The sequence below is a fragment of the Stegostoma tigrinum genome, chromosome 7, assembly GCF_030684315.1.
Source record: "Stegostoma tigrinum isolate sSteTig4 chromosome 7, sSteTig4.hap1, whole genome shotgun sequence".
NCBI lineage: Eukaryota > Metazoa > Chordata > Chondrichthyes > Orectolobiformes > Stegostomatidae > Stegostoma > Stegostoma tigrinum.
The window spans coordinates 104,164,783-104,190,839 of record NC_081360.1 but is presented as its reverse complement, the minus strand read 5'-3'; the positions used below and the strand labels follow the sequence as shown (position 1 = coordinate 104,190,839).

Sequence of the window (26,057 nt, the reverse complement as noted above, 5' to 3'; positions counted from 1 at the left end):
GCAGAACGTGCAAATTTGCACAGTCGCCCAAGGCTGGAATCGAACCCAGGTCCCTGGCGCTGTGAGGCTGCAGTGCTAACCACTGTGCCACCGTGCTGCCCCTGAAGTGTTGCCATGGAGAATATAATGATGACGTTATTTGTTTTTCATTCGAAAAAGAAGTTAGATGATCTCCTTGTACCTGTAAAGAACAGGTCTCTGAATACGAATGTAAGTTTCTCGCTAAAGTAAGTGAGCTACATTGTGAGCCTGAATAACAAGCTCTTTAAGTGGATCAGCGTAATACTGAGATAACAAGATGTAGAGCTGGATGAACACAGCAGGCCGAGCAGCACCAGAGAAGCAGGAAAGCTGACGTTTCGGGCCTAGACCCTCCAGAAGAAGAAGGCTTCTGAAGAAGGGTCTAGGCCCGAAACGTCAGCTGTGCTGCTCGGCTGGCTCCATTCATTCGGCTCTACACCTTGTTATCTCAGATTTTCCAGCATCTGCAGTTCCTACTATCTCAGTGTAATACTTATCACTTTTGAGTTTGGACAGCACTTACTGGACAATCACACAATCACATTTGATGTTCTATGTTTTACAGGTGCAGCCTGATTGAATTTGCATATTCTGTTGTGAATAGTGAAAAGAATATGTTATTTGATACAATCTATCAGTTGTTGGGATATATGGCCCACATATACATTTGGCATCACACTGGAATTAAAATTCATAGAACCCCATTGTTCAGTTGTGTGACTGGGAGAATGTCTTTTTGGTTTGATATAAATTCCTGTTAGTGGCGAATGTCCTTTGTGCTGCTACTGCATAGTATCAGCAAGAAACGAGTCATATCACCCATTTCTGAAGTGCCTCCCTGGGTAATTTGAGGTCTGAACTTTGTAATATACAGCAAGAACTTATCCAAATCAAGTCACCGTTACCCTGCAGGCTTGCTTTGATGCACTTCTTTCAACATGAGGCTTGCTGGTAAACTGCCTTCGGCCCCACTTACATAGTTGCTCATGATTTATACACTTCTAATCTAAATTCTAAGGCCAATTTTATAATAGATGAAGTATATATTGACCATTGAAGGTAGACTTCTGGTAGATATTATTGGAGAACCTCAAGATAGCACATACAATAAAGGGAGCTTGTTAGAGTGCATTTTCTAAGACGAGTTGTGTGTGTAAGGAAATTTTTACACTTCGCTCCAGATTGAAATAAAGCAAAGGTGTCATCTATTTATTGGCAATTTACAAAGAATGGGAAATTAGCAGTCAATTCATCAACAGATCTTCCATGTGACTGTCAAAAATTAAAGATAGAGCTCAGCCTTGAGGCCATGTCAATAGCATCTATCTCACCAAATTGTTATCAATAAAGCCGGACACGATTATACATGTTGCTGATTTCATAAATGCAATGGACACATTCAGGCAATAGTACACTAGTTAGTCAACTCACACCATTGAAAGAGCTCGTGGTCACAACATTATCATTGATATACAGGACATGTACAAGTCTTCCTGATGGTGAAGGAATCCTTCACCTTGTCTCTGGAAACTTCACTCAGAACTGCTTGCAGCAACTGACTGGATCTTTTGGCCAGTGAGACAATTAACCAGTTTGGGTAAAATTTGGGTGCTGGAGAATGACCTGGTTAAATATTGTGTAATAACATCCAGCCTTTACAACAGAAGCACGTTATAAACTCAAATCTTTTATTAGAGCAGAAAAACAGAAAACAGATACAATCAGATCAGATCCCATCATTATACTCCATATGTTGCTCTGATTTGGGAATTGTTATTTCAGTCGGAAGTAATAGTTTAAACTTCCATGGATATTATGGGAGTATATGCAGAGTATGTAGGAAGATACATTGTTGGCTTCTGACCAATTTGAGTTCAAAAGCAGAAACACAAGGAAAACACAGTGATACAAGTGAATACATTGGTGTACATGATGAATATACTTAATAGGAGTACACTTTAAAGATAGTGTACAGTGAAAACATTGGAGTAATTGTGAATATACAGGAATATGCAGTGTTCAAGCAAAAATTGACAGTCCTCAGTCATTCAGGAAAACATGCAACTTCACCAAATGTTAACTCAATCCAACTGTTTATTCATCAGACAAATGTCATAATAGTGCTGAGTGAACCTACATGACAGACACATGCCTGTGCCTTTGATAGAGCCAGACATTTTTTTTTCTATCTGAACACATTGTCCCTTTCACACAGGTACATGTAAATATAGCCAATCAACAGCCCATCAGCCCGCAGATCACTTGACAGAAACAAGATGATCAGAATAACATCCCAGAATCACCAGACAATCCCTTTACCCTGCATTATTTGCTGGAAACAGATCGGAATGCTTTTCAGAAACTTTCTCTGCATGAAGAAGATTTTTACTGCAGAATTTCTTCGGATTCCTGTTTCTCCGAAACGATTTTCCCATCTATGACCTTCTGGGAAATGATGATGACTTTCTTAGTGGCTTTCTTGTCTGCAATAGAAGGAGATCAGTGAGTGCATGGAAATATGTGTGAATACATGGTGAGTCACGCAAATGTGAGTGAGTAGTCAGGAATATGTGAAGACATACAGTAAGTGACATAATCTTTGATCAACTATTGTTTGATCTGCTACCTTAATCAACTAAGTCCCTTTGTAGTGTCTAATTTCCACCTAAAGTTCCAGCAACATGGCAGCAAAGCCATTCCATTCAGAGCTCCACTCTGCTGGCCAGTTCTCTTTCTCTTTTCTTTCTTTGCCCTTTTTTTCTTCCTTATCTCTCCCTGTGCAGTAATTCCATCCTCTCCCACACCCGCTTGTGACTACCCGCCTAAGGAGTCGAGGAGCTGGGTCACGACCAGGAAGCATGTGGAGTGAGCTGAATGTGTGGTTTGTGGCCTGCAACGATAGTGAATCAAGCGAGCATGAGTCGGAGCGACGGCGGCAGATCGAGAGTGGGCCAGTGAGGCAGCGGTGCCATGAACAAGCCTGCGAGGCAGCCGAGAGTAGGATTTTGGCGGAGGCATGGCAAGGGCTGGAAATCCCGGAGCGGGACTGTGACAGTGGAAGGGAAGGTTATCTCATTCGAAGTTAATGTGAATGGCGCCATGTAGGTACAGTGAAGGTACATACTTTTCACTGTATTTTTACATTGAATACATGTGACAATAAACAATCCATTTGAATTCAAAATAAATTTCTGTGCCTCCTATCTTTGTCTTAGCTGAGATTTAAATTATCTTTGCTGCCATCTAAGTTAGTAACGTACATGGTGAAAAGTTAAGGCTCCAGTACAGATCCTTAGGAGACATGACACATCACAACTATCAAGTGGCAAACATTGTCTTCATCATTGTCATCTTTCTCCTCATCAGTTCCTGACTCATATCACCCCAGTTCCATGGGTTTTCATTTTCACTGTGTGCAAACCTCTGGAAGTCCCCACAGAGAGCATCCAGAGAGATCTTCCTGTCCATCATGCTAGTACACTACAAGCGTTCAACTAGATTTGGCATACATTCCAGGCTCTTCATAAATCCAAACCAATTCATTAATCATGAACACAGGTCCCAGAGGTTAACTGCATTATGCCAAACAAGTTCTACCAAACCTGCCCACAACTGATATGGGATTGACTGGTCTATCATTATCCAATCACACTCTCTTTTCAATAATGGAGGGACATGTTTCCAAATCTTTAATCCAAATGCATCATTTCAGAATCTAGAGAGATTTGGAAAATTCAGAAATGTGCGCCTACAATTTAATCACCCATTTATTATACACATTTGTGGTGGAAAGCATCAGGTCCTGGTAATGTGTTTATTTTAAGTCCCAGTATTCTCCTATTACTATTTTGTAACTAAAATTAAGTCTGTTGAAGTCCCCCCAATGTGTTTCTTTCAGGTTTCCTTCCATCTAAAATTATGTCAATGGCAGAAATGTAGTGGGTTTGATCCTATACACAGTAGAGTCTGGGTTAGGTAGCCAATTCCAGGTGGAGCACTGTTTGGTAGGAGAGACTAGGACCTGAGGACACAGTCTTAGAGTAAAAGAAGTCTTTTTAGAACAGAGGTTACGAGAAACTTCTTCAGCTGGAGAGTGTTGAATCTATGCAATTCACTGCCATAGAAGTCATTGAGTATATTTAAGATGGAGATAGATAGGCTCTTGATTGTCAGGAGGATCAAGGTTGTGAGGAGAAAGCAGGAGAACAGGGCTGAGAAACTTATCAGCCTTGATTGAATGGCAGAGCAGACTCAATGGGCTAAGTGGCCTAATTTCTGCTCCAATGTCTTATGGTCTCACTGTATGTGGGCTTTCTTCTGCCTCGTCCAATTGAAATAGCCCAAACAGTGCTCCACCTGGAATCAGCTAGCTAACAGTCACCAACTCACCTCCAGTGCTCGAATCAGGAAGACTTCTGAAATGCTCTGTTTGACTATGTCTGGAAGACAGAAACACGTTTGAGATGGCACATGAAGATAGCTAGTTTGGGTCACTTACTCAATTTATGAGGCTTCATCATTTTACCTACCATCCCACACAAAGGTTCATATTTAAGGTCATCTGACTCATCAACACCTGGAACAATCAGGCAACATTGGCGGCAATAATACCCATAGTCCTGTGTGCCCCGGAAACCATTCTGTCCACCACGTACAAAAATAAAGTTGCTGGAAAAGCTCAGCAGGTCTGGCTGCAACTTTGAAGAAAAAGTCAGAGTTAACATTTTGGGTCCAGTGACCCTTCCTCAGAACACTGTCCATCCCAGGTTTTCCCAGCAAATGCCTGGATGCCATGCCTGTCCAGAGAGTGTTTCATGGGGACAGAATATGGGGAGCTTTCCTCTATACCTAACCCCAACCCGTCCCTGTCCTGGGCATGTTTGATGGGGTACAGTCTAGAGGGAGCTTTAGTCTGTATCTAACGCCATACTGTAGTTCAGGAGTGAGGATAATTTACCCTTCAACTTCCAGCAGACGACGATAGGTGTCAATCTCAGCTTGCAGTCTCATCTTGGTGTTGAGGAGGTTCTGGTACTCCAGATTCTGAGCTTTCAGTCTACTGTGGCAGTCAGCGAGCTGCTCCTCCAGGTGCTGGATGGTCTGGTTCAGGGCTTGTAGCTCTGCAGCCAATCGCTGATCAGTGTCCTCCAAAGTGTCTTCAAGGGAACTGATCTGATGACAGGAGAATAATTTAAAATCAACAGCTTGTATCTACATTGCATACTTTACCTTGTAACATGTGCTTCTATACGTATTATCAAAATCACTGTGTCGAAAAGCTCAGTCAAAAGCAGAAGGTTAAAGGGGAAAGCCAGATCAAGGAGGGCAAGGAGAGAATTCCAGAGCTCGGGGCTAAGGCGGCTTAAAGTATGATTCCCGATGGCTGAGATTAAAATCAGGAATGTGGACCACAGAGAACTCAGAAGGTTGAGGGGTTTGGAGGGGAGTACATACAGACAAACAATAACAAAGTTGCTGGAAAAGCTCAACAGGTCTGACAGCATCTGTCAAGGAAAAATCAGAGTTAACATTTTGGGTCCAGTGATCCTTCCTCAGGTAGCATGGGCCAAACTCACAGAGGGATTTGAGAACTACAATAACAATTTGAAAAACAAGGTGACCCTTAACCAGAGAGTGATAGATGCATGGTGCTTGTTATGAGTTAAGATAGGCTCTTGCAATCGGTAAGAAGCTTGTTCACCAGACTCCGTTAGCAGGAGATGCTCACACTGCCAAAACCAAAGAGATCCCTTCCTCATGTGCCAGTCACACTGCCCAGGCTGAGTTTGAGGGAAGGTTTACACCCAATAACTAGCTGACAGAACAGGCTTTCATCAACTCTCACTTTCTGTGACACAGAACAGAACTAACATACTTGATCCATTCAATCTGAAATCTGTAAAGTTGGTGAGAACAATTGTGATGGGGCTTACTTTAAATTGTTCACTGGATGTGGATATTACTGGCTGGGCCAGCATTTGTCCCTAATTGCCCCTTGAGAAGGTGCTGGTGAGTTGCCTTCTTGAACTGCTGCAGTCCATGTGCGATAGCTAGACCACAATGCCCTTAGCGAGGGAACTGAAGCAGCAACAGCGAAGAAACGGCGATATATTTCCATGTCAGGATGGTGAGTGGCTTGGAAGGGAACTTGCAGGGGATGGTGTTCCCGTGTAAGTGCTGCCCTTGTCCTTCTAAATAGAAGTAGTTTGTGTGTTTGCTGTCTGAGAATCTTTAGTAAATTTCTGTGATGCATCTTGTAGATAGTACACACCACTGCTACTGAGGGAGGCTGTGGTGAGGGAGTGAATGTTTGTGGATGTGGTGCCATGAGAGAGTGCGGGGTTTGAAGAGACAGAGAGAGGTTAGGAGAGGGAGAGAGATAGAGGGTGGGGGAGGTGTGGGGTGGAGCGAGAAAGAGAGAGAGATAGAGAGAGGGAGGAAAGGTTGAGGGTGAGAAAGAGAGAGTGGATTCAGTGCTGAACACTGATAACAGCTACTGCTTTCCTGACTATGCTTGAGTTGGGGGCTTACCATGGCCATCAAGGAGCGTTGCTCAACTTCCAGGTTTTTGATCTGGCGCCGGATATTGGTCAGCTCATTCTTTGTTGCTTGAAGAGCTTCATTGTTCTTTGAAGCTTCAAAAGAAGCAGCATCAAACTGAGCACAAATGCGAACAGGTTTTAATTAGATAAGTGGATACACATTACGAGATAACACACTAATATAAACTCGCACATACACAGATATGCATACACACACAGGCACACACATATATACAGGGACACAGACACACACACATATTCACACATACACTCACACTCACATGTGTGCGCAGACACACAAACACAGATACACACACACACACTCACAGACACACACACATATTCACACATACACTCACACTCACATGTGTGCGCAGACACACAAACACAGATACACACACACACACACACACACACACACACACAAGCGCATGCAAATTCACACAAATATTCTGAGACACACCCGTACTGTCCAAATCACACAAAGTCCTCGTGACTTCTATACCTTCTTTTTGTAACATTCCTCTGCATCCTTTCTGTTCTGATCAGCCAGGGCCTGGTATTCCTCACGGATGCTGTGCATAATTTTCGCAAGATCCTCGTCGTCGGAATTTTCAACTTCCACTGAGACACTGGAATTTGCAATTTGCTTTTTGAGCTCATCCACTTCCTGTACAAACAGAGGGAGAGAGGGGAAAGGAGAGAACTTGAGACTGAAAGTGGGGCTGAAAGAGGTTCTGTGAACTGAACGAGGCCTGCTCCATTGGAGGTGCCTCCTTTCAAATGAGATGTCAAATTGGCTCAGCATCTGCCTTATTTAGTGGGTATCAAATCCCATGGGATGCCACCATGTTAGAGGGAGCTCTTCACTATTCTCTAATGACCTGACCAATATTTATCCATGAACAAATGTCACTAAAATAATTTATCTGATCATTTTGGGATCTTGCTGAGAACAGAGAACTGTTCATTTTTAGTCTTTCACAGGATGTGGACAAGGCCAGCTTTTGTTGCCCATCCCTAATTGCCCCTTGAACTGAGAGTCTTACTGGCCAACTCAGACGTTATGTGTCATCCACATGGGTTTGGAGTCACATGCACATCAGGCTGGGTAAGGGCATCAGATTCCCCTCCCACTAGGTGAGTCTTTACAACAGCTTGTGATCGTTGTCATGGTTGCCATCACTGAAACTAGCTTGAGATTCCAGATTTTTACTAACAGAGTTGAAATGTCACCCGCTGTAATGAGGGGATTTGAACCTGTAAGCCCAGGGTAATAGCACAGGTCTGTAGATTACCAGACCAGTGACGTTGTCACTATGTCACCATCACCCCTTTGGTCCCAACTGGTGAAAAGTACTAGATTAATCCACTTTCCGTCTCACCTCCTGGTGGTTCTTCCGGAGATAACTCAGCTCCTCATTCAAGGCCTCAATCTGGGACTCCAGCTGCATGCGCCCCACATTGGTGTCATCAAGGATTTTCCGCAGCCCATTAAGGTCCTGTTCCACTGATTGCCGCAGGTCCAACTCTGACTGCCACCTGGAGACCAATGATAACTGAGTTACAAAGCAATCTCAAGCAAAGACCATTAAGCCAGTGAGCCTGGCACTTGAGACCTTTCCAGAGGTCACAGTTTGAAACCTTAGACTTTCACAGATCAGAAAGAGGCTGTTCAGTCCTCCTTGTCTGTGGCAGCTCTTTGAAAGAATTATCCAATTGGGGCTAATCCCCCTCTTCCACGTTTAAACCTTGTGAATTTGCCCTTTTCAAGTATTTACCCAGATTCCTTTTGAAAGTCCTAGAATCCTGCAATGCCCGATGGAAGCCAATTGGCCCGTCAATGTCTGTTTTTTCTCTTTGACCACTCCCCTGATCATTGTCCACAGTCCCACTTCATTTCCCTTTTTTCTAATGAATTCTCCAATTGTTTTGGAAGCTTCTGTTGAATCTGCTTCCACTGCCCTTTCAAGCAGTGTGTTCTGGAGGACAACAACTTGCTTCATTAATTTTTAATGTGGAACACACATGTGCACCGGAAGCTGCATTGATAAATACAGAACCGTGTACGTTTGCAGACGGAATGAACATGTACACACACTGTTAAGATAACAAAATGTGGGGCTGGATGAACACAGCAGACCAAGCAGCGTCTCAGGAGCACCAAAGCTGACGTTTCGGGCCTAGACCTTCAACTCAGAATGTGTGACAGCTTTTCTCTGGTTCATTTCTTAGGGTTAATGTCTTGACTAACAAAATAAAAGTTGCAGGAAGTATTCTGAGGAAGAGTCACTCTGAGGAAGACCCTTTGAGGAAGACCCAAAACATTAACTCTGATTTTTTTTCTTTACAGATGCTGCTAGATCTGCTGAGCTTTTCCAGCAACTTCTGTTTTTGTTCCTGATTTACAGCATCCACCGTTCTTTTGGTTTTTAATGCCTTGACTAATCATCTTCAACCTGCCCGGCTTCAAATTTAAACAATGCTTGGCAGTTAACAGTCGATCATCATCTAACTGGTGCATTCTCCATGGTAACACCTCTACCAATCAGAGTCCATTCACAACCAAACAGCACTGTCCCTTCACCCAGTCTAAATATTGTTTTCCTTTTACACAAGTAATGCTTACAAAGAGTCCTCATCAGACATAAAGGTTTCAATTAATTGTGTATTGTCTTTCATCAAAGGCCAGGTTTTGTAGTAGCAAACAGCTAAGAGAAACCTTCTTTCTATTTCTCTGACTAATCATACTCAATCTGTGTCCCTCTGGTTACTGACTCTCCTGTCGCTGGAAACACTTTCTCCTCACTTACTGCGTGAAACCCACTCATGACTTTGAACATAGGAACTTCAGAACAAAAGGCCCATCAGGCAATCAAGACTACTATGCCATTACACACTGTTTCCACATCCCTTAACGTCATTATTCTACAGAAACCTATCGGGCAGAATTTCCCCAGGCCATCAGCAGCAAGGGAAAGGCGAGAAAGTTAGGCAAATATGGAAAAAATGAAAAATTGGATTCCCGGCATCATGTTAAAAAAGTCCTACTTTCTCCATTAAGTTGGTCCATAAGAAATGTAGGCCATTCAGCCCCTCGAGCCTGCTCCACCACTCAGTTGAATCATGGTTGATCTGGCATTCCTCATGTCCACTTTCCTGCCCCCTTTCCCTGTGACCCTTGATTCCCCGACTGATCAAGAATCTATCTAGCTCACCTTAAATAGACACAAGGACTCTGCCCCCACAGGTCTCTGTGGTAAGGAGTTCCAAAGACTCTCAACCCTCTGAGAGAAGAAATTCCTCCTCACCTCAGTCTTAAATTGGCATCCATTTATTCTGATTCTGGGCCTCTGGTCCTAGACTCTCCCATGAGGGAAAGCATCTTCTCAGCATATCAATGGCGAATTTTGAATCTTGTTGATGAACCATGACTACCTTATTTTCATGTATTTGTGTCTCATTACTGGCTAGTTGCATCTCATAGAACATAGAACATAGAACATTACAGCAAGTACAGGCCCTTCGGCCCTCGATGTTGTGCCGACCTGTCATACCGATCTCAAGCCCATCTAACCTACACTGTTCCATGTACGTCCATACACTTATCCAATGACAACTTAAATGTACCCAAAGTTGGCGAATCTACAGCCGTTGCAGGCAAAGCGTTCTATTCCCTTACTACTCTGAGTAAAGAAACTACCTCTGACATCTGTCCTATATCTTTTGCCCCTCAATTTAAAGCTATGACCCCTCGTGCTCGCCATCACCATCCTAGGAAAAAGGATCTCCCTATCCACCCTATCTAACCCTCTCATTATTTTATATGTTTCAATTAAGTCACCTCTCAACCTTCTTCTAATGAAAACAGCCTCAAGTCCCTCAGCCTTTCCTTGTAAGACCTTCCCTCCATACCAGGCAACATCCTAGTAAATCTCCTCTGCACCCTTTCCAAAGCTTCCACATCCTTCTTATAATGCGGTGACCAGAACTGTACATAATACTCCAAGTGCGGCCGCACCAGAGTTTTGTACAGCTTCACCATAACCTCTTGGTTCCGGAATTCGATCCCTCTACTAATAAAAGCTAAAGCACTGTATGCCTTCTTAACAGCCCTGTCAACCTGGGTGGCAGCTTTCAAGGATCTGTGTACATGGACACCGAGATCTCTCTGCTCATCTACACTACTAAGAATCTTACCATTAGCCCAGTACTTTGCCTTCCCGTTACTCCTACCAAAGTGCATCACCTCACACTTGTCTGCATTAAGCTGCATTTGCCACCTCTCAGCCCAGCTCTGCAGCTTATCTATGTCTCTCTGCAACCTACAGCATCCTTCATCACTATCCACAACTCCACCGACCTTAGTGTCGTCTGCAAATTTACTAACCCATCCTTCTACGCCCTCATCCAGGTCATTTATAAAAATGACAAAGAGCAGTGGACCCAACACCGACTCTTGCGGTACACCACTAGTAACTGGTCTCCAGGATGAACATTTCCCTTCAACTACCACCCTCTGTCTTCTTTCAACAAGCCAATTTCCGATCCAAACTGCTATATCTCCCACAATCCCATTCCTCCGCATCTCGTTCCTGAGCATCTTCCCATTCTCTCCACCAGAAAACTAGACAGTGCCAGTTGTTGTTATGGTATTGAGATTAGCTTAAACCTCCTGCTGAACCCTCTCCGCTCAAAAGAGAAGAATCCCTGTCTCTGCAATGTCCATTTGTGACACTGAATGAATCATGTGGGGATTAAAGAGCTGAGACCATGAGTTCAAGTGACTGCAAAAAATCTCAAATCTCAGGCAGCATTCAAAGAAGAGTACAAGAGTTCAACTCCCATGCCCTGGAGAACATTTAAGCTTCAAATGATTGTCCGTTTATGATCACATTCTTATTTCTAAGATCTTGGAGTGTGCAAAATAGCTGCCTAGTTTCCTAAATTAGAGCAGTTAGTTCACTTCAAAGAATACTTCATTAGGTGCAAAGTGTTTTGGGGTTCTGCAAAGTGTGATAGAAATGAAAGTTATTTCTTTCAAAACTGAACGACTTTCCTGAACCAATATTCTCACCTCCCCTCCTCGATTTTCACCCTTCAATGTTTCACCCTATTGCCTGCTCTCCACATGCAAACAGAATATTCACCCATGGCCTTTGCTAAACACACAGCCTCAGGGTATAATGCCCTGTTGAGGTTGAGTCCAGGGAATCATTGGACAAACACCAGCTGTTTCTTGCTCTCTATCACAAAGAGTTATTAAGATCAATTGCAATACCGAACACCAAATCCCTCTGGAATCAAAGAATCCAGCCCCCAATGAGAACAAAACAAAAAAGACCCTCCACAGTTAGCTCTGCATCAGGACATTATTCAACCCATTCAGTCATCTGCATATTTCACCCCTCAGTCCAAAGGCTATCATCTCAGAATAAAGGGATATCTACTTAAGACAGAGATGAGGAGGAATTTTTTCTGTCAGAGGGGAGTGAGTATATTCAAGGCTGAGACAGACAGATTTTTAATCAGGAAGGGAATTGAGGCTTGTGTCAACAATGTTGGAGAGTGAAGGTAAGGATGATCAGATCAACCATGATCTCATTGTTGGTGCAGCACACTCAATGGGCTGAATGGCCTACTTCTTTACATTTCATAGTCCCTGCCCCACACTCACTTCACTTTGAAATCGTCAGAGGCCAGTTCGCAGTTGTCCAGCTGCAGAGTCAAACCAGCATTATCCATGTTTGTTTCCTGAACCTGCCGGGAAATAGGATTCCTTTATACAAATAGCAACGATTAATAAATCAACATCAGTTAATTTCATTTCACAGCGAGAGATCGAATACAGATCTTAAAATGCACACACTACGTAATAACTGGATGTAGTGACATTGATGTCCATGCAGTAAATTTGTTTCTATTCATTCATGAGATGCTGGCATCACTGGCTGCTCAGCGTTTATTGCCAATCCCTAGTTGCCCCTTGAGAAGATGGTAGTGAGCTGCCTTCTTGAACGACTGCAGTCTATATGCTGTGGGTTGACCCACAATGTCCTTTGGGGATGCGGTGGAATTCCAGGATTTTGACCCGGCAACACTGAAGGAACACTCTTTCCAAGCCAGGGTAGTGAGTGGCTTGGAAGGGAACTTTCAGGTGGTGGTTTTGCCATGTATCTGCTGCTGTTGTTCTTCTCGATGCAAGTGGCCATGGGGTTGAAAGATGCTGTATAAGGGTCTTTGGTGAATCTCTGCAGTGCATCTTGTAGATAGTACAGACTGTTGCTACTGAGCGTCGGTGGTGGAGGGAGTGGGATGTTTGTGGATGTGGTGCCAATCAAGCGGCTGTTTTGCTCTGGAAGGTGTCAAGCTTCTTGAGTGTTGTTGGGGCTGCCCCCATCCAGGCAAGTGAGGAGTATTCCATCACACTCCTGACTTGTGCCTTGTAGATGGTGGGCAGGCTTTGGGGAGTCAGGAGGTGAGTTACTCACTGCAGTATTCCCAGCTTCTGACCTGCTCTTATAGCCACTGCGTTAATGTGGTGAGTCCAGTTGAGTTTCTGGTCAATGGTTACCCCCCAGGATATTGACAGTGGGGTATTTAGTGACCATTGAATGTTAAGAGACAGTCATTAGATTGACTCTTAATGGAGATGGTCTTTGCCTGGCATTTGTGTCGCATGAATACTAGTTGCCACCTGTCAGGCCAAACCTGGATATTGTCCAGATCTTGCCGCATTTGAACATGAACTTCTTGAGTATCTGACATATTGCAAATGGCGCTGAACAGTGTGCAATATTCAGCGAATATCCCCACTTCTGACCTTATGATGGAGGGAGGGTCATTGATGAAGCAGCTGAAGATGGTTGGTCCTAGGACACTACCCTGAGGAACTACTGCAGAGATGTCCTGGAGCTGAGATGACTGACCTCCAAAATCCACAACCACCTTCATTTTGTGTTCAGTATGACTCCAACCAACAGAAATGAATGTGAGGATGTCATTGCATTAAAGACAGTTCAGACAACATTCACTGGATTAATTCCAGGCATATCCAATGAAGAGAGACTGAGCAGTTTGGACCTTCTCGCTGTATGGTTTAGAAGAATCAGAGGAGATGTAATTGAGATATGGAAGATGGTAAAAGGCATTGATTAGTCGAGAGTATTGCCTCCTGTGGGGCAATCTAGAATGAGAGGTCGTAGTTTTCGGCTAATGGGTGGTAGATTTAAAAGAGATGAGAAGATCAAAGGGTCATGAATGTGCGGAATTCACTCCCTCAGAACCTGATGGATGCCATGAAATTGAGTAAATTTAAGGAAGAAATAGATTTTTCATTCGTAATGGGTTAAAGGGTGATGGATAGTGGGCAGGAAAGTGGATTTGAGCTAAAGATAAGATCAGGCATGATTGTAATAAAAGGCAGAACATGCTCAAGAGACTAAACAGCCTAATCCTGCTCCTGGTTCCTCTGTTTTGATACTGATGCCCAATAAACTGTATGTCTCCCATGTTGAACCATCCCAGGATTTTGCGATTCTCGAGTACCAAAGCATTTCTGATATCCATCCCATAATCAGGTCAGGAGTGAAATGCTAAACAACGCATAAGTCAGCCAAACCTGTGTCACTTCAATGCACTAAAGTTGAAATGACATTAAATAAACACAGACTCAGGTTCATTGTGGGTGTGTCAAGGAATTTTCAGCACAGGCCTACAGTAACCAACATTTACTTAATGGCTTTTGTCAGAAGTTTTATCCCAATGCAGAAAGCTAATAATGCATCCTGATATATAATTTTAATATTTTCATAAATTGTTGATATTCATTGTTCCATCAATTTCCTGCTTCACAGTGATTCAAAATACTGCACTGCTTTTGATGCAAAGAGAGAAAGGAAGAGACAGAGTAGGAAAAAGAGAGTGAGAAAAGGAGTGAGGGAGAAAGATAGAAAGGGAGAGCGAGAAAGGAACTGAGAGTGGTACCTGTTTACAAAAACAAAGCAACTTAGAATTCACAGAAAATATGGTAGACACAAGAAAATGCTTGTTAATGTATTTGTATTTACAGATATTTAAACTCCTCCACAACTTCTCTCCACAAACTGGAGATTTGATACACACGTGATGTACACCTTTGTCTAATGAGACACTGCAGTGCCACCACGGGTAATGAGTGTCTTTTTACAGTTTACAGGGGCAGATTCCAGTGGAGCTGTAAGTGGAGAAAGACGAAAAAGAGACACAATGAAAAGAATAAAACAGGATCTCAATGAGATCTGAGCACTGGACCTTATTTTATCCACCCTTTAAACTCATCTCACATGAAGGCTAAATTATAGAATCATCAAATGGTGACAGAACAGAAAAGACTATTCAATCCATTTAGTCAGTGCTGGAAATGTAGGAGGAATTTAGCAAGTTCTACCCAGTCACCCTTTTTTCTATAGCCCTGCATTTTCTTCAGATTCCAATTCCTTTCCAAAAGCCTCAATAAAATCTACCTCCCTCACACTGTCTGGCTGTGGATTCTAGATACTAATGACTCACTGAGTGAAAATGTTTTTCCTCATGTCATTGGCTTCTTTTGTCAATCATCAAAGATCTGTGTCCTCTGATTCTCAACTCTACTGCTAATGGGAACAGTTACCCCTGATCTACTCTGCCTTGGTTTGTCATGTTTTCAACATCTCCATCAAATCTCTACTTAAGATTCCCATCCGAATAAGAACAGACCCACCATCCCCTCTCAATCCAGTCACTTAAGTCTTCATCCCTGGAATCAGAGTCACAAATTTGTACTGCACCCTGCCTAATCACTTCACATCCAGAATGGAACACAACTCCCCCGTGTTTTACAAAGGTTCTCCCTTGTAATCTGTGCTTCTACTGATAAAGTGCAGGATCTCGCGTGCTCTTTAAACCACTTTCCCAGCTTGTCCAACCACATTTTACGGACAAGCATGTTTTGCAGCATTTTATCAAAACTCCTTCTGGAAGTCCATTTACATCACATCACCCGCATTACCCTCATCAACCTTCTCAAAGTACTCCATCAAGTGGGTGAAATACAACTTGACCTGGACAAATTTGTGCTGGCTTTCTTTAATTGTCTGATTTTTATCCACGCGACTACAAGAGTTTGTCTCTGTTGATCATTTCAGAAAGATTTCCCACCACTGAGGTTAAACTGTAGTTTCTGTGATTATGTTTACACCTGTTTTTTTTTTAACAAGAACATAGTGTTTGCAATTCCCCTGTCCTCTCACACCACCCCTGTGTACCTAAGGAGGGCTGGAAGATTATGGCCAATCTCTTCACAATTCCTGCTTTCAGTTTCCTCAGAGACATCTCATCTGGTCCTGGTGATATATCAAGGTAGCCCACCAATAGATCCCCTTCATCAATTTCAGTCCATTCAGTATCTAAAATAGTTCGTCTTCCACTACAACATCAGCAGGATCTTTCTCCTTGATAAGAACTGATGTAAACTTCATTTTGTACCTCAGTCACGCCCCATCAATCTGGTCTCCTAGTCACACAACAATTTCCATTTCTGTAACCACCATTTTATTAGCTCTAGAGATAATGGGAACTGCAGATGCTGGAGAATCCAAGATAATAAAGTATGAAGCTGGATGAACACAGCAGGCCAAGCAGCATCTCAGGAGCACAAGATGCTGCTCGGCCTGCTGTGTTCATCCAGCTTCACACTTTATTATCTTATTTTACTAGCTCTATGCTCTTTTACTGTGTTCTATTGGTAAGGTGGCTGCCTCATGGTATTATCACTGGATTGTTAACCCAGAGATCCAACTAATGTTCTGGGGACACAGGTTCGCACCCTGGCATGGCAGATGGTGGAATTTGAATTCAAATTTTAGAAAATCTGGGATTAAGAGCCTTATGGTGACCATGAATTCATCGTTGATTATCAGGGGGGAAAAACCCATGTGGTTCACTATCATCCTTCAAGGAAAGAAACTGCCATCCTTACTTGGTCTGCCCAATATTTTATTCCAGACCGACAGCAATGACTCCTGACTGCCATCTGGGCAGTTAGGGATGGGCAACAAATGCTAACCCAACCAGCTGAACCTCAGTAATGAAAAACAAAAATAATGCATTGGGGGGAATTTTAGCTTCCCTTTAATGCTAGCTGCCAGTTTCTTATTATTCTCTCTTGAGCTGTCAGGTCCGTTCCCTCACTTCCCTCTTGGATTTGTTACATTCTACCTGGTTTTTGTCTGTATGGTGAATTTCACAGCTGCGTGCATCACAAACTTGGGCTCGGTCAGTTCTTTGAAATAATAAGTCTAAAAGAACGGTCTGGGGACAGAATGTTACCGATGGATTGAAGGTTCTAAAGCAATTACCCACCTGTTTGCAAATATCCACCACTGGCTTCTCGTAAGAGCTCCAGTCCCGAGCCAGGTTACCTTTCTGAGCCAGGTGAGCATGGATCTTGCCCTCCAACTCCTTGTTCGTGCTTTCCAAGCTATTCACCCTGTTTAGGTAAAGAGCCAGGCGCTTATTCAGTCCCTGCAGTTCATCCTGCTGGTTGAAGGTGCTGGGGACTGCAACCCTGCTCAGGTTGGTCATGCTGACCGGGCTGTAAGAAGCTACTCTCACGCTCCTGCTCACATCACCCTGCAGGCTGCGGGCATTACTGGCTCTCCTGGGGGTTAAACCCATCACCATGCTGCTGGAGCTGGCTGTGCGGGAGAACGGTGTCTTGTTGTAGTTCATCTCGATCTAGGGGCAGCAACAAACTGTGTGCGCGGGGGTATGTGAACAGAGCCTCACTCTCCCCCCCCCTCTCTCTCTCTCTCTCTCCCTCTGTCTCTATCTCTCTGTCTCAGGTGAGTCTCTCCGATTATATTACCTGGAGCTGTCGGTTTGGAGTGACAGCAAGATGGACCAATCAGAGCGCAGGGAGTCACCCAGCCTCATTATTATTCAGGAATGTATCCAGTTGAAGGCCCCGCCCCTATGGTTCTCTCCAATGTGCAGCGGCGGGGACGGGCCGTATGCAAATTTACCTTAAAAGGGGCGGCGTGCGACAGCAACGGGGCACTCGGACCGGGATCCTGCACCAGGATCGGGTCCAGCACCGGGATCGGGATCAGCACCGGGATCGGGATCAGCACCGGGATCAGGGTCCAGCACCGGGATCGGGGTCCAGCACCGGGATCGGGGTCCAGCACCGGGATCGGGATCAGCACCGGGATCAGGGTCCAGCACCGGGATCGGGATCAGCACCGGGATCGGGGTCCAGCACCGGGATCGGGATCAGCACCGGGATCAGAGTCCAGCACCGGGATCGGGATCAGCACCGGGATCGGGGTCCAGCACCGGGATCGGGATCAGCACCGGGATCAGAGTCCAGCACCGGGATCGGGATCAGCACCGGGATCAGGGTCCAGCACCGGGATCAGGGTCCAGCACCGGGATCGGGATCAGCACCGGGATCAGGGTCAGCACCCGCACCGAGACCGGGATCGGAATGAGCCGCGTAGGAAGCAACACCATTGGGATGTCCCGGGCGCTCAGCCTCAGGAACGTGCCCCGGACTTTCTCGGTTTCCACCACGAATTTACTGAATGAGAGCCCCCGGGCGGAGATCGACCCGAAACTGCGGGCGGCCCGGACCCAGGAGAAGGACGAGATCAAGAGGCTGAATGACAAGTTCTCGGATGTCATCAGCCGGGTGAGAGGACAACAAATGCCCACCACCACACTCCTTCCCTACAGCCACATCAGCCCACATCCCCAAATATCCAAACTCTTTAAAATACCCCCAGATACCCAACACCCCTCCAAAGACCCGACCGAAGTTTATAAAATAATGAGGGGAAGGGATAGAGCTAACGGTAGGTGTCCTTACCCTAGGATGAGTAATTCCAAGACTAGGGGGGCACATTTTTAAGGTGAGAAGGTGGTTGGCATGTGGAATGAACTTCCTGATGAAGTGGTGGATGTGGGTGCAGTTACAATGTTGAGAAGACATTTAGGTAAGTGTATGAATAGGAAAAGTTTGGAGGGACATGGGCTGGGAACAGGCAGGCGGGACAACTTTAGTTTGCGATTATGTTCAGCACCGACTAGTTGGACCCAAGGGTCTGTTTCCATGCTGTACGATGCTTCCACAAATAGCCAGCCTCCTTCCAAATATCCAGCCGCTCCAAAATAACCCCAAAAACCCAACCCAATCCACATCCCTAAATATGCAAACTGTATAAAATGTCCCCAGATACTCAACCCAACCCTAAATCTATAAGCCTCTGGCAACAGACCGGTTAGCTTAATGCCTATTAATAGAAATGTCTATTATAGAAATGTAACAGCAGAGCATTTAGAAATATATAATACGTAACAGAGCAGAGTCAGCACACTTCATGAAGGGGAAGTAATTCCTGACAGATTTACTACAATTCTTTGAGGTGGTAACAAGTTAGATAGATAAAGGGGGAGCTGAGGATGTGATAGATTTAGAATTCCAAAAGGTATTCCATAAGGTACCACATATTAGGCTACCGAATAAAAACCCATGGTGTTGGAGGTAGTATATTTGATCCAACCAGAGGGTGCTGTGTTATCGCTCATTTGCATTCTGTGAGTGGACTTCACAGTCAGCGCAGCTATGAGGGGCATCATGGAAGAATCTGGTGTTAAGGAATAGTCAGGCCCAGACATTATACTACTGTAATGTTTCCAGTCCTCCTTCCTCTTCTAACATATCTAAAAGATAAGCTAACTAATACACGACAGAGAGTTGGTACAATGGGGGCAATTTCAGGATGGCAACCCATCAGTAGATGAGTGCCAATGGGATCAATGTTGAGATCACAATTATTTATGTTAATGACTTAGATGAGCGAAGTCAATGTACTATAGCCAAGTTTGCCGATGACACAAAAATAGGTGAAGGGTTCTGAGGGGTTAAATGAGCAGGCAAAAGCTCAGCAGATGGAATATAATGTGAGAAAATGAGACATTATAATCTTGGGTAGGAAGAATAAAGGAGCTAAATACTATATAAATGGAGAAAGACCTCAGAAGGCTACAGCACACGGGGATTTGGGAGTCCACATGCATGATTCCCAAAAAAATCAGCATCCAAGTTCAGCAGGAATATGGAAGACAAATAGAATGATGGCCTTTATTTCAAAGGGAATTAAGTATAAAAGGAGGGAGTTTTGCTAAAACTGTACAAGGCGTTAGTCACGCCATAACTGGAATGCAGTGAGTAGCTTTGGGGCCCCCCTAGTCTAAAGAAAGATAGACTGACATTGGAGGCAGCCCAGAGAAGGTTTACTGGACTGAAACAAGGTATGGAAAGATTGTTTAATAAGGAGACTTTGAATGGATTTGGTGTATACGCATTGGAATAGAGAAGAATGACAGGTGACTTTTTTGAAACATATAACATTCTTATGGGGCTTGACAGGGTAGATGTGGAGATTCTAGGACCTCAGAGTGAGTGGTCTCACATTTAAGACTAAGATGAGGAAGAATTTCTTCTGTTAGAGGGAAGTGACTCTGTGGGTTCTTAACCACATCCAGTTAGAGAGCCTGGGCTGTTAAGTATATTCAAGGCTGAGTTGGACAGATTTTTAATCAGTCAGGGAATCAAAGGTTATGGGGAAAAGGCAAGAAAATGGAGTTAATTATCAGACCAGCCATGATCTCATTATATGGGTGAGCACATTCAAGGGGCCAGATGGCCTATTTCTCTTCTGCATCCCATGGTCTCATGCAATTAAATGCCCTACAAATATGCAACCTACCCTAAAATACTCTCCAAATACCAACCCCTTCCCAAATGAGTCCTGAAATGTCCAATCCCTTCAAAATAACACCACAAAACCAATCCCAACCCACCCCAATAGCCAACCCCCAATATAATGCCTCCCAAATACCCAAACACAACCCATACCCTCAGTCGCTACTCCCTCCAACAACACCCCAACACCCATCCCCTTCCTGTAACACTCACCAAACACTCATCCCCCTCCTGCAACAGCCTCCAAACACCCCTTCCCATCCTGTAACACTCCCCAAATACCCATTCCCCTCCTGCAACATTCTAAACACTCATCCCCCTTCTGTAACACTCCTCAGCCTCCTTGAAAATACCAACCCCCCCCCACCAAATACCCTCATAATACCCACAGCCTTAATTCCCAGCCCTCCTGAAAGACACACCCAAGTACCCCACCCACAATAATGATCAAAACAGAAGTTGCTGGAAAAGCTCAGCAGGTCTGGCAACATCAGTGAGGATAAAAAATCAGAGCTAACTTTTGGGTCCAGTGACCCATTTTCAGAACTGATGGTAGCTGGAAAAGCGTAGGTTTGTGTGCAGTAAATAGGGAGGGGGAATCAGATAGGGAATAAATGATAGGATAAAGGATAGAGCCCAAAGAGAGTGAAGAGCAGTCGGACAGACAAAGGAGCGGATAGTGATCTGACTGGGAATGTGCATAACTTTTAATGGATATTGTTAGTGACTAACAATAGGTAGTGTGTAATGACAGTCTGTGTGATAACAAGGCCAGGTATGTGGGTTAGGGGGCTAGGACATGGGAGAGTTTGTGCCCTAAAATGATTGACCTCGATATTGAATCCAGAGGGCTGCAGGGTCGCCATGCGGAAAATGAGGTGTTGTTCTTCCAGCTTGCGCTGGGCTTTGCTGCAAGCAAAGCCAGGGAACAGGGTGGTGTGTTACAGTGGCAGGCAACAGGTAGCTCAGGGTCTTTTTTGCTATCAGAACAGAAATGTTCTGAAAAGTGTTCTCCCAGTCTATGCTTTGTTTCCCCAATGTAGAGGATCAATTGTGAGCAGCAAACTCTGGGAAGTGCAGGTGAAGTGTTGCTTCACCCGGTAGGTATGTTTGGGTCCTTGGATAATGAGGAGGTAGGAGGTAACTGGGCAGATGTCAAACCTTCACCGGTTACAGGGGAAGGTGCCGTAGGCCTGTGGGGTGGTTTTGGGGGGGGGTGAATGAAAAGTGGCCCAGTGGGTCCCAGAGAGAACGGTCCCTAGAGAAGGCGGACAAGGGTGGGGAGGGTAATATGTGTCTGGCAGTAGCATCTTGCTGGAGGTGGCAGAAATGGTGTCTGATGATCTTCTGGATGTGGATGCTGGTTATATGGTAGGTGAGGATAAGGGGAACACTATTGCTGTTGCAGGACGGAAGAGAAGGGGTGAGGGTGGAAGTGCAGGAGATGGGTCGGACCTGGTTGAGGGCCCTGTCGACAATGGTGCTGGGGATATCCTTGGTTGAAGAAGAAAGCGGATATTTCAGAGGCTCCTTTGTCAAAGTTGTCTCGTCTGACCATATGAGATGGAGGAACTGAGAGAATGGGATGGAGTCTTTATAGAAAGCAGGGTGTGAGAATGTATAGTCCAGGTAGCTGTGGGAATCAGTGGGTTTAAAGAGGATGTTAGTGGCCCCAGAACTAGAAACAGAGATGCAGAGGAAGGGAAGGGAGGAGTCAGAGATAGACCACGGTGGAAATTGGAAGCAGAATCTTTGAACGTTTCCAATTCCAATGAGAGAGGAAAGCAGCACTGTTATACCATTGATGTATCAGAGAACAAGTTATGGATGGGGGCCGGAATGGGTCTGGAACAAGAAATGTTCCACATACCCCACGAAGAGACAGGCATATCTAGAGCCCATGTGGATGCCCAAGGCCAGCCCTCTGACCTGAAGAAAATGAGAGGAATTAAAGAGAAGTTCTTGAGGGTGAGGACAAGCTTGGCCAAGCAGAGGATGTTGGTGGTGGATGGGACAGCTCAGATCTTTGCTCCAGGAAGAAGCAGAGAGCCCTACGACCTCCTGGTGGGGAATGGACATGTAAAGAGATTGCACATCCATGGCAAAGAGGAGGCAGCTGGAGACTGCACACTGGAAGTTTTGAAACCGACGTAAAACATCAGAGGACTCATACGTGTATGTGGGCAGGGACTGGACTAGGGGAGAGATGACTGAGTCAGGGTAGGAAGAAATGAGTTCTGTGGGGCACGAGCAGGCTGAAACAATGGGTCTGCCTGAACAGTCCTGTTTGTGAATTTTTGGGAGGTGTTAGAAATGAGCTGTGCAGCGCTGGGGTCTCTCAGCTTAGAACCCCTCAAATACCCATGGTCCCTCAGAAATAAAGCCTCGAAAACCCCACAAAATATTCAAATCCCTCCAAAATACCCCCGAATACTCAAACTCCTTCAAAATACATCTTCAAACTCCTCAGCCCTTCTGAAGGACACCCCCAAATATCCAACCTACCAAAGATCCAAGCCCCATGAAAGTTAGAGATAACTAGGTGTAGAGCTGGGTGAACACAGCAGGTCGAGGGGCATCAGAGGAGCAGGAAAGCTGATGTTTTGGGCCTAGACCCTTCTTCAGCAAAAAGATTTCCCAATGGAAATGAGCTCATTTCACGCTTTTCTGGGCTCTAGTCATTCTGTCTGTCTGGTCAATGTTTCAGAGAATCTCCCTGGACTGATCCCAGTGAGAATTCCCCAGACAGCGGTTCTCACAACGGGGCTTCCTCTGGGAGTCTGAGACCAACACAGACCAGTGATACCGTCCTCCTCTGCTCTGCTGAGTAGAATGGGTGCCCAGAACCCTGGCCAGAGATTGCATTGAAGCAGAATCTTGAAGGAAGAGACAGAAAGGGAGGGCATGGGGCTGTTTTTGGAGGGGATTCCAGATTGCATGGCCCAGGAAAACCGAAGACACAGCTCCCAATGGAGAAGTGTTGGATTTCAGGTTGCTACCAGAGCCCAGACTGAGAGGAGCTCTGAGAACTTGGGTGGTTGTCTGACAGGAGGGGGTAACAAAGGTAGGGATGGCTCAGTTTAAAAATGAGGTTTTAGGGGGAGAAATATCAAGTGTCCGTCCATCAGGGAGTGGGTTAATTTATTTATTCTGAGTCATGGGAGTTTGGTTCCATTACCTTCACCTCAAACCAAATTCAGTCCATTGGTACAAATGAGAGACAGTAAGGACTGCAGATGCTGGAAGCCAGCGTCAATAAATGTGGAGCTGGACAGACACAGCAGGTCAGAGGAACAAGAAAGTCAACATTTTGGCCCAACTCCCTCAGTCCTGACAAAGAATTTCAGCCTGAAACATTGACCTTCCTGCTCCTCTGATGTTGCCTGACCTACCATGTTGTCCAATCTGTGCAAAATGCGAGACACAGGAGCAGCTCCAATCCTGAACCATCACTGACATCTACTGGCTCCTCAAATGTATAGCACTTTCCAGATCGCGCTCTGAAGTGTTCTCACAGCTCTAATGTATGTCTGCTTTAAGGCTTCCAAATTTCACACAAGATCCCAAAAATATAAATGTGATAACAATTGAATACTCTGTTTTTGCCATGATGGTCAAGGACCAGGTGAAAACTTCCCAGCTCTTTCACAGCATAATGCTGTGGAAACATCTACATCTATCCCAGGAGGACAGATAATTCAGCATCTCTTCAGAAATTAAATAGTTTGAATGGCAAACACTCCCTCAGCACTGAACTTTTGACAGCTCAGCACTCTCTCGGTACTGACCCTCCGATACGGTGACATTCCCTCAGCTATGACCCTCCAACAGCACAGCAGTCCATTAGTACTGACCCTCTGACAGTGCAGCAATCCGTCAGCAATGACCCTCCAACAGTGCGGCACTCCATCAGTACTGACCCTCTGACAGTGTGGCACTCCCTCAGCACTGACCCTCTCACAGTGTGGCACTCCCTCAGCACTGACCCTCCAACAGCACAGCGCTCCCTCAGCACTGACCCTCCGACAACGTGGTACTCCCTCAGCGCTGATCCTCTGACAGTGCAGCACTCCCTCAGCACTGACCTCTGACAGTGTGGCCGTGCCATAGTACTGACCCTCTGACAGTGTTGCCCTCCCATAGTGCTGACCCTCTGACAGTGTGGCCCTCCCTCAGCACTGATCCTCTGAAAATGCAGCATCCTTCCACAGCGTCAAGTTCTCTCAAGTGCACAGAATGACGCAACTGATGCAGTTACCAAAGAGATCCCCAGTGTCATTGGTAAGTGTATTGCTCTGTGAATTTTACCACAGGCTCCTGTTTGACTGATGAACTGGCTGAGTCTACATTATGTCCTTTGCAATGTCCAGGTCAAAGTCACATGTTCCTGTTTAATTCTTTTCCATTCTGATGGGCGTTGTATTTCAGGGCTATTTGAGAGTAAGTAGTGAAGCACATTTTAGACTATTTCTGGGAGAGGGGAAGGGGTCATTTTTGCATTTTTTGTACAGGTTCGTAAGCTAGAACAGGAGAAGCAGGTGCTGGTGACACGATGGGATCTGCTGCAGCACACAGACACGTACAAATCAAATGCTGACAAAATCGTCAACATGTTCTGCAACAAACTGAAGCAGCAGCTTGGTGATCTAGAGAAGGAGAGAGACCGCCTGAAGCTGCAGATCTCGCACACACAGCAAATGGTTGAAGATTTCAAAGGGAAATATGAAGATGAGATTAATTCCCGTACTACACTGGAGAATGAATTTGTTATCCTTAAAAAGGTCAGTAGATCACTTAAGACCCTGACTCTAATTGACTGGGTGTTCTAATGTGCAAAATTATAGAGAAGCTCCTTCTTCAAGTTTTCAGTGTCATAGAGAGAAATTAGTTGTAGATTTCAGTGACTTTGAACTCATGTTCTGCTGCAGATCTTAATCTTCAATCTGTTTTCCTGAGCTGGAGTGGAGAAGTGAATCTCTACCAGCTCCTGGATAACAAAGTGTGAAGCTGGATGAACACAGCAGGCCAAGCAGCATCTCAGGAACACAAAAGCTGACGTTTCGGGCCTAGACCCTTCATCAGAGAGAGGAATGGGGTGAGGGTTCTGGAATGAATAGGGAGAGAGGGGGAGGCGGACTGAAGATGGAGAGCAGTGGGAGAGACATTCCCTGAGGTTGGTCCGGAGGGAGGAGGATAACTTCTTCAGGTTAGGCATCCCTGGAAGAGGCTTCACAGTAAGGTTAAACTTGTGATCAGAGATAATGGCAACTGCAGATGCTGGAAAATCCAAGGTAACAAAGTGTGGAGCTGGATGAACACAGCAGGCCAAGCAGCATTTCTATCTCTACCAGCTCCTGATCTTTTCACTCTCTCTTGTTCTCGACACTTGCGGTTTGGTAACACACAGTAGCTCAACCAATCAGAGGGCTGTTGCCAGGCTGTATTTCCTCAGCTTGAAAGATTCTCGGTGCCATTCAGTCTCGACTCCACTCCACAAGAACAAGTGTAAATTCAATTCAGATTTGGTTTAAAAAGACAGCCACCAGGGTCTTAGATGATGCATGCAATTATTTGTTGACGAGCAAAACTCCTTCAATTCCATAAGCAAACAGCAGATTGGAAATCCACATTTGTAACATCTCTATTCAAGAAAGGAGGGAGACAGAGTGCAGGAAACTGTGGGCTAGCATCTGTCACTGGGAGATTGC

The 26,057-nt window shown here is 44.9% G+C and overlaps 2 protein-coding genes across 3 annotated transcripts in view; one reads left to right on the top strand and one right to left on the bottom strand.

The window, feature by feature from the left end:
- Positions 1-1,688: 1,688 nt before the first annotated feature.
- Positions 1,689-17,424, bottom strand: LOC125453783 (keratin, type I cytoskeletal 18-like). 2 transcript variants are annotated; one of them, XM_048533709.2, is made up of 8 exons: positions 16,944-17,424; positions 12,241-12,323; positions 7,949-8,105; positions 7,069-7,233; positions 6,553-6,678; positions 4,979-5,193; positions 4,411-4,460; positions 1,689-2,504 (listed from the first exon to the last, which is right to left on the bottom strand). In XM_048533709.2, the coding sequence occupies exons 1-8, from the start codon at positions 17,310-17,312 to the stop codon at positions 2,407-2,409; spliced, it is 1,263 nt and encodes a 420-aa protein (XP_048389666.1). In that variant the 5' UTR covers positions 17,313-17,424; the 3' UTR covers positions 1,689-2,406. The 2 variants fall into 2 exon arrangements, with proteins under 2 accessions (XP_048389666.1, XP_048389667.1); XM_048533710.2 differs by lacking the exon at positions 4,411-4,460.
- Positions 17,425-17,672: 248 nt separating this feature from the next.
- The window catches only part of LOC125454303 (keratin, type II cytoskeletal 8-like), a 29,561-nt gene continuing 21,176 nt past the window's right edge, over positions 17,673-26,057 (top strand). Inside the window, exons 1-2 of the mRNA XM_048534923.2 lie at positions 17,673-18,273; positions 24,861-25,130. Coding sequence (XP_048390880.2) covers positions 18,070-18,273; positions 24,861-25,130 — 474 coding nt within the window. The 5' untranslated portion in view covers positions 17,673-18,069. The remainder of the gene's footprint in view (positions 18,274-24,860; positions 25,131-26,057) is intronic.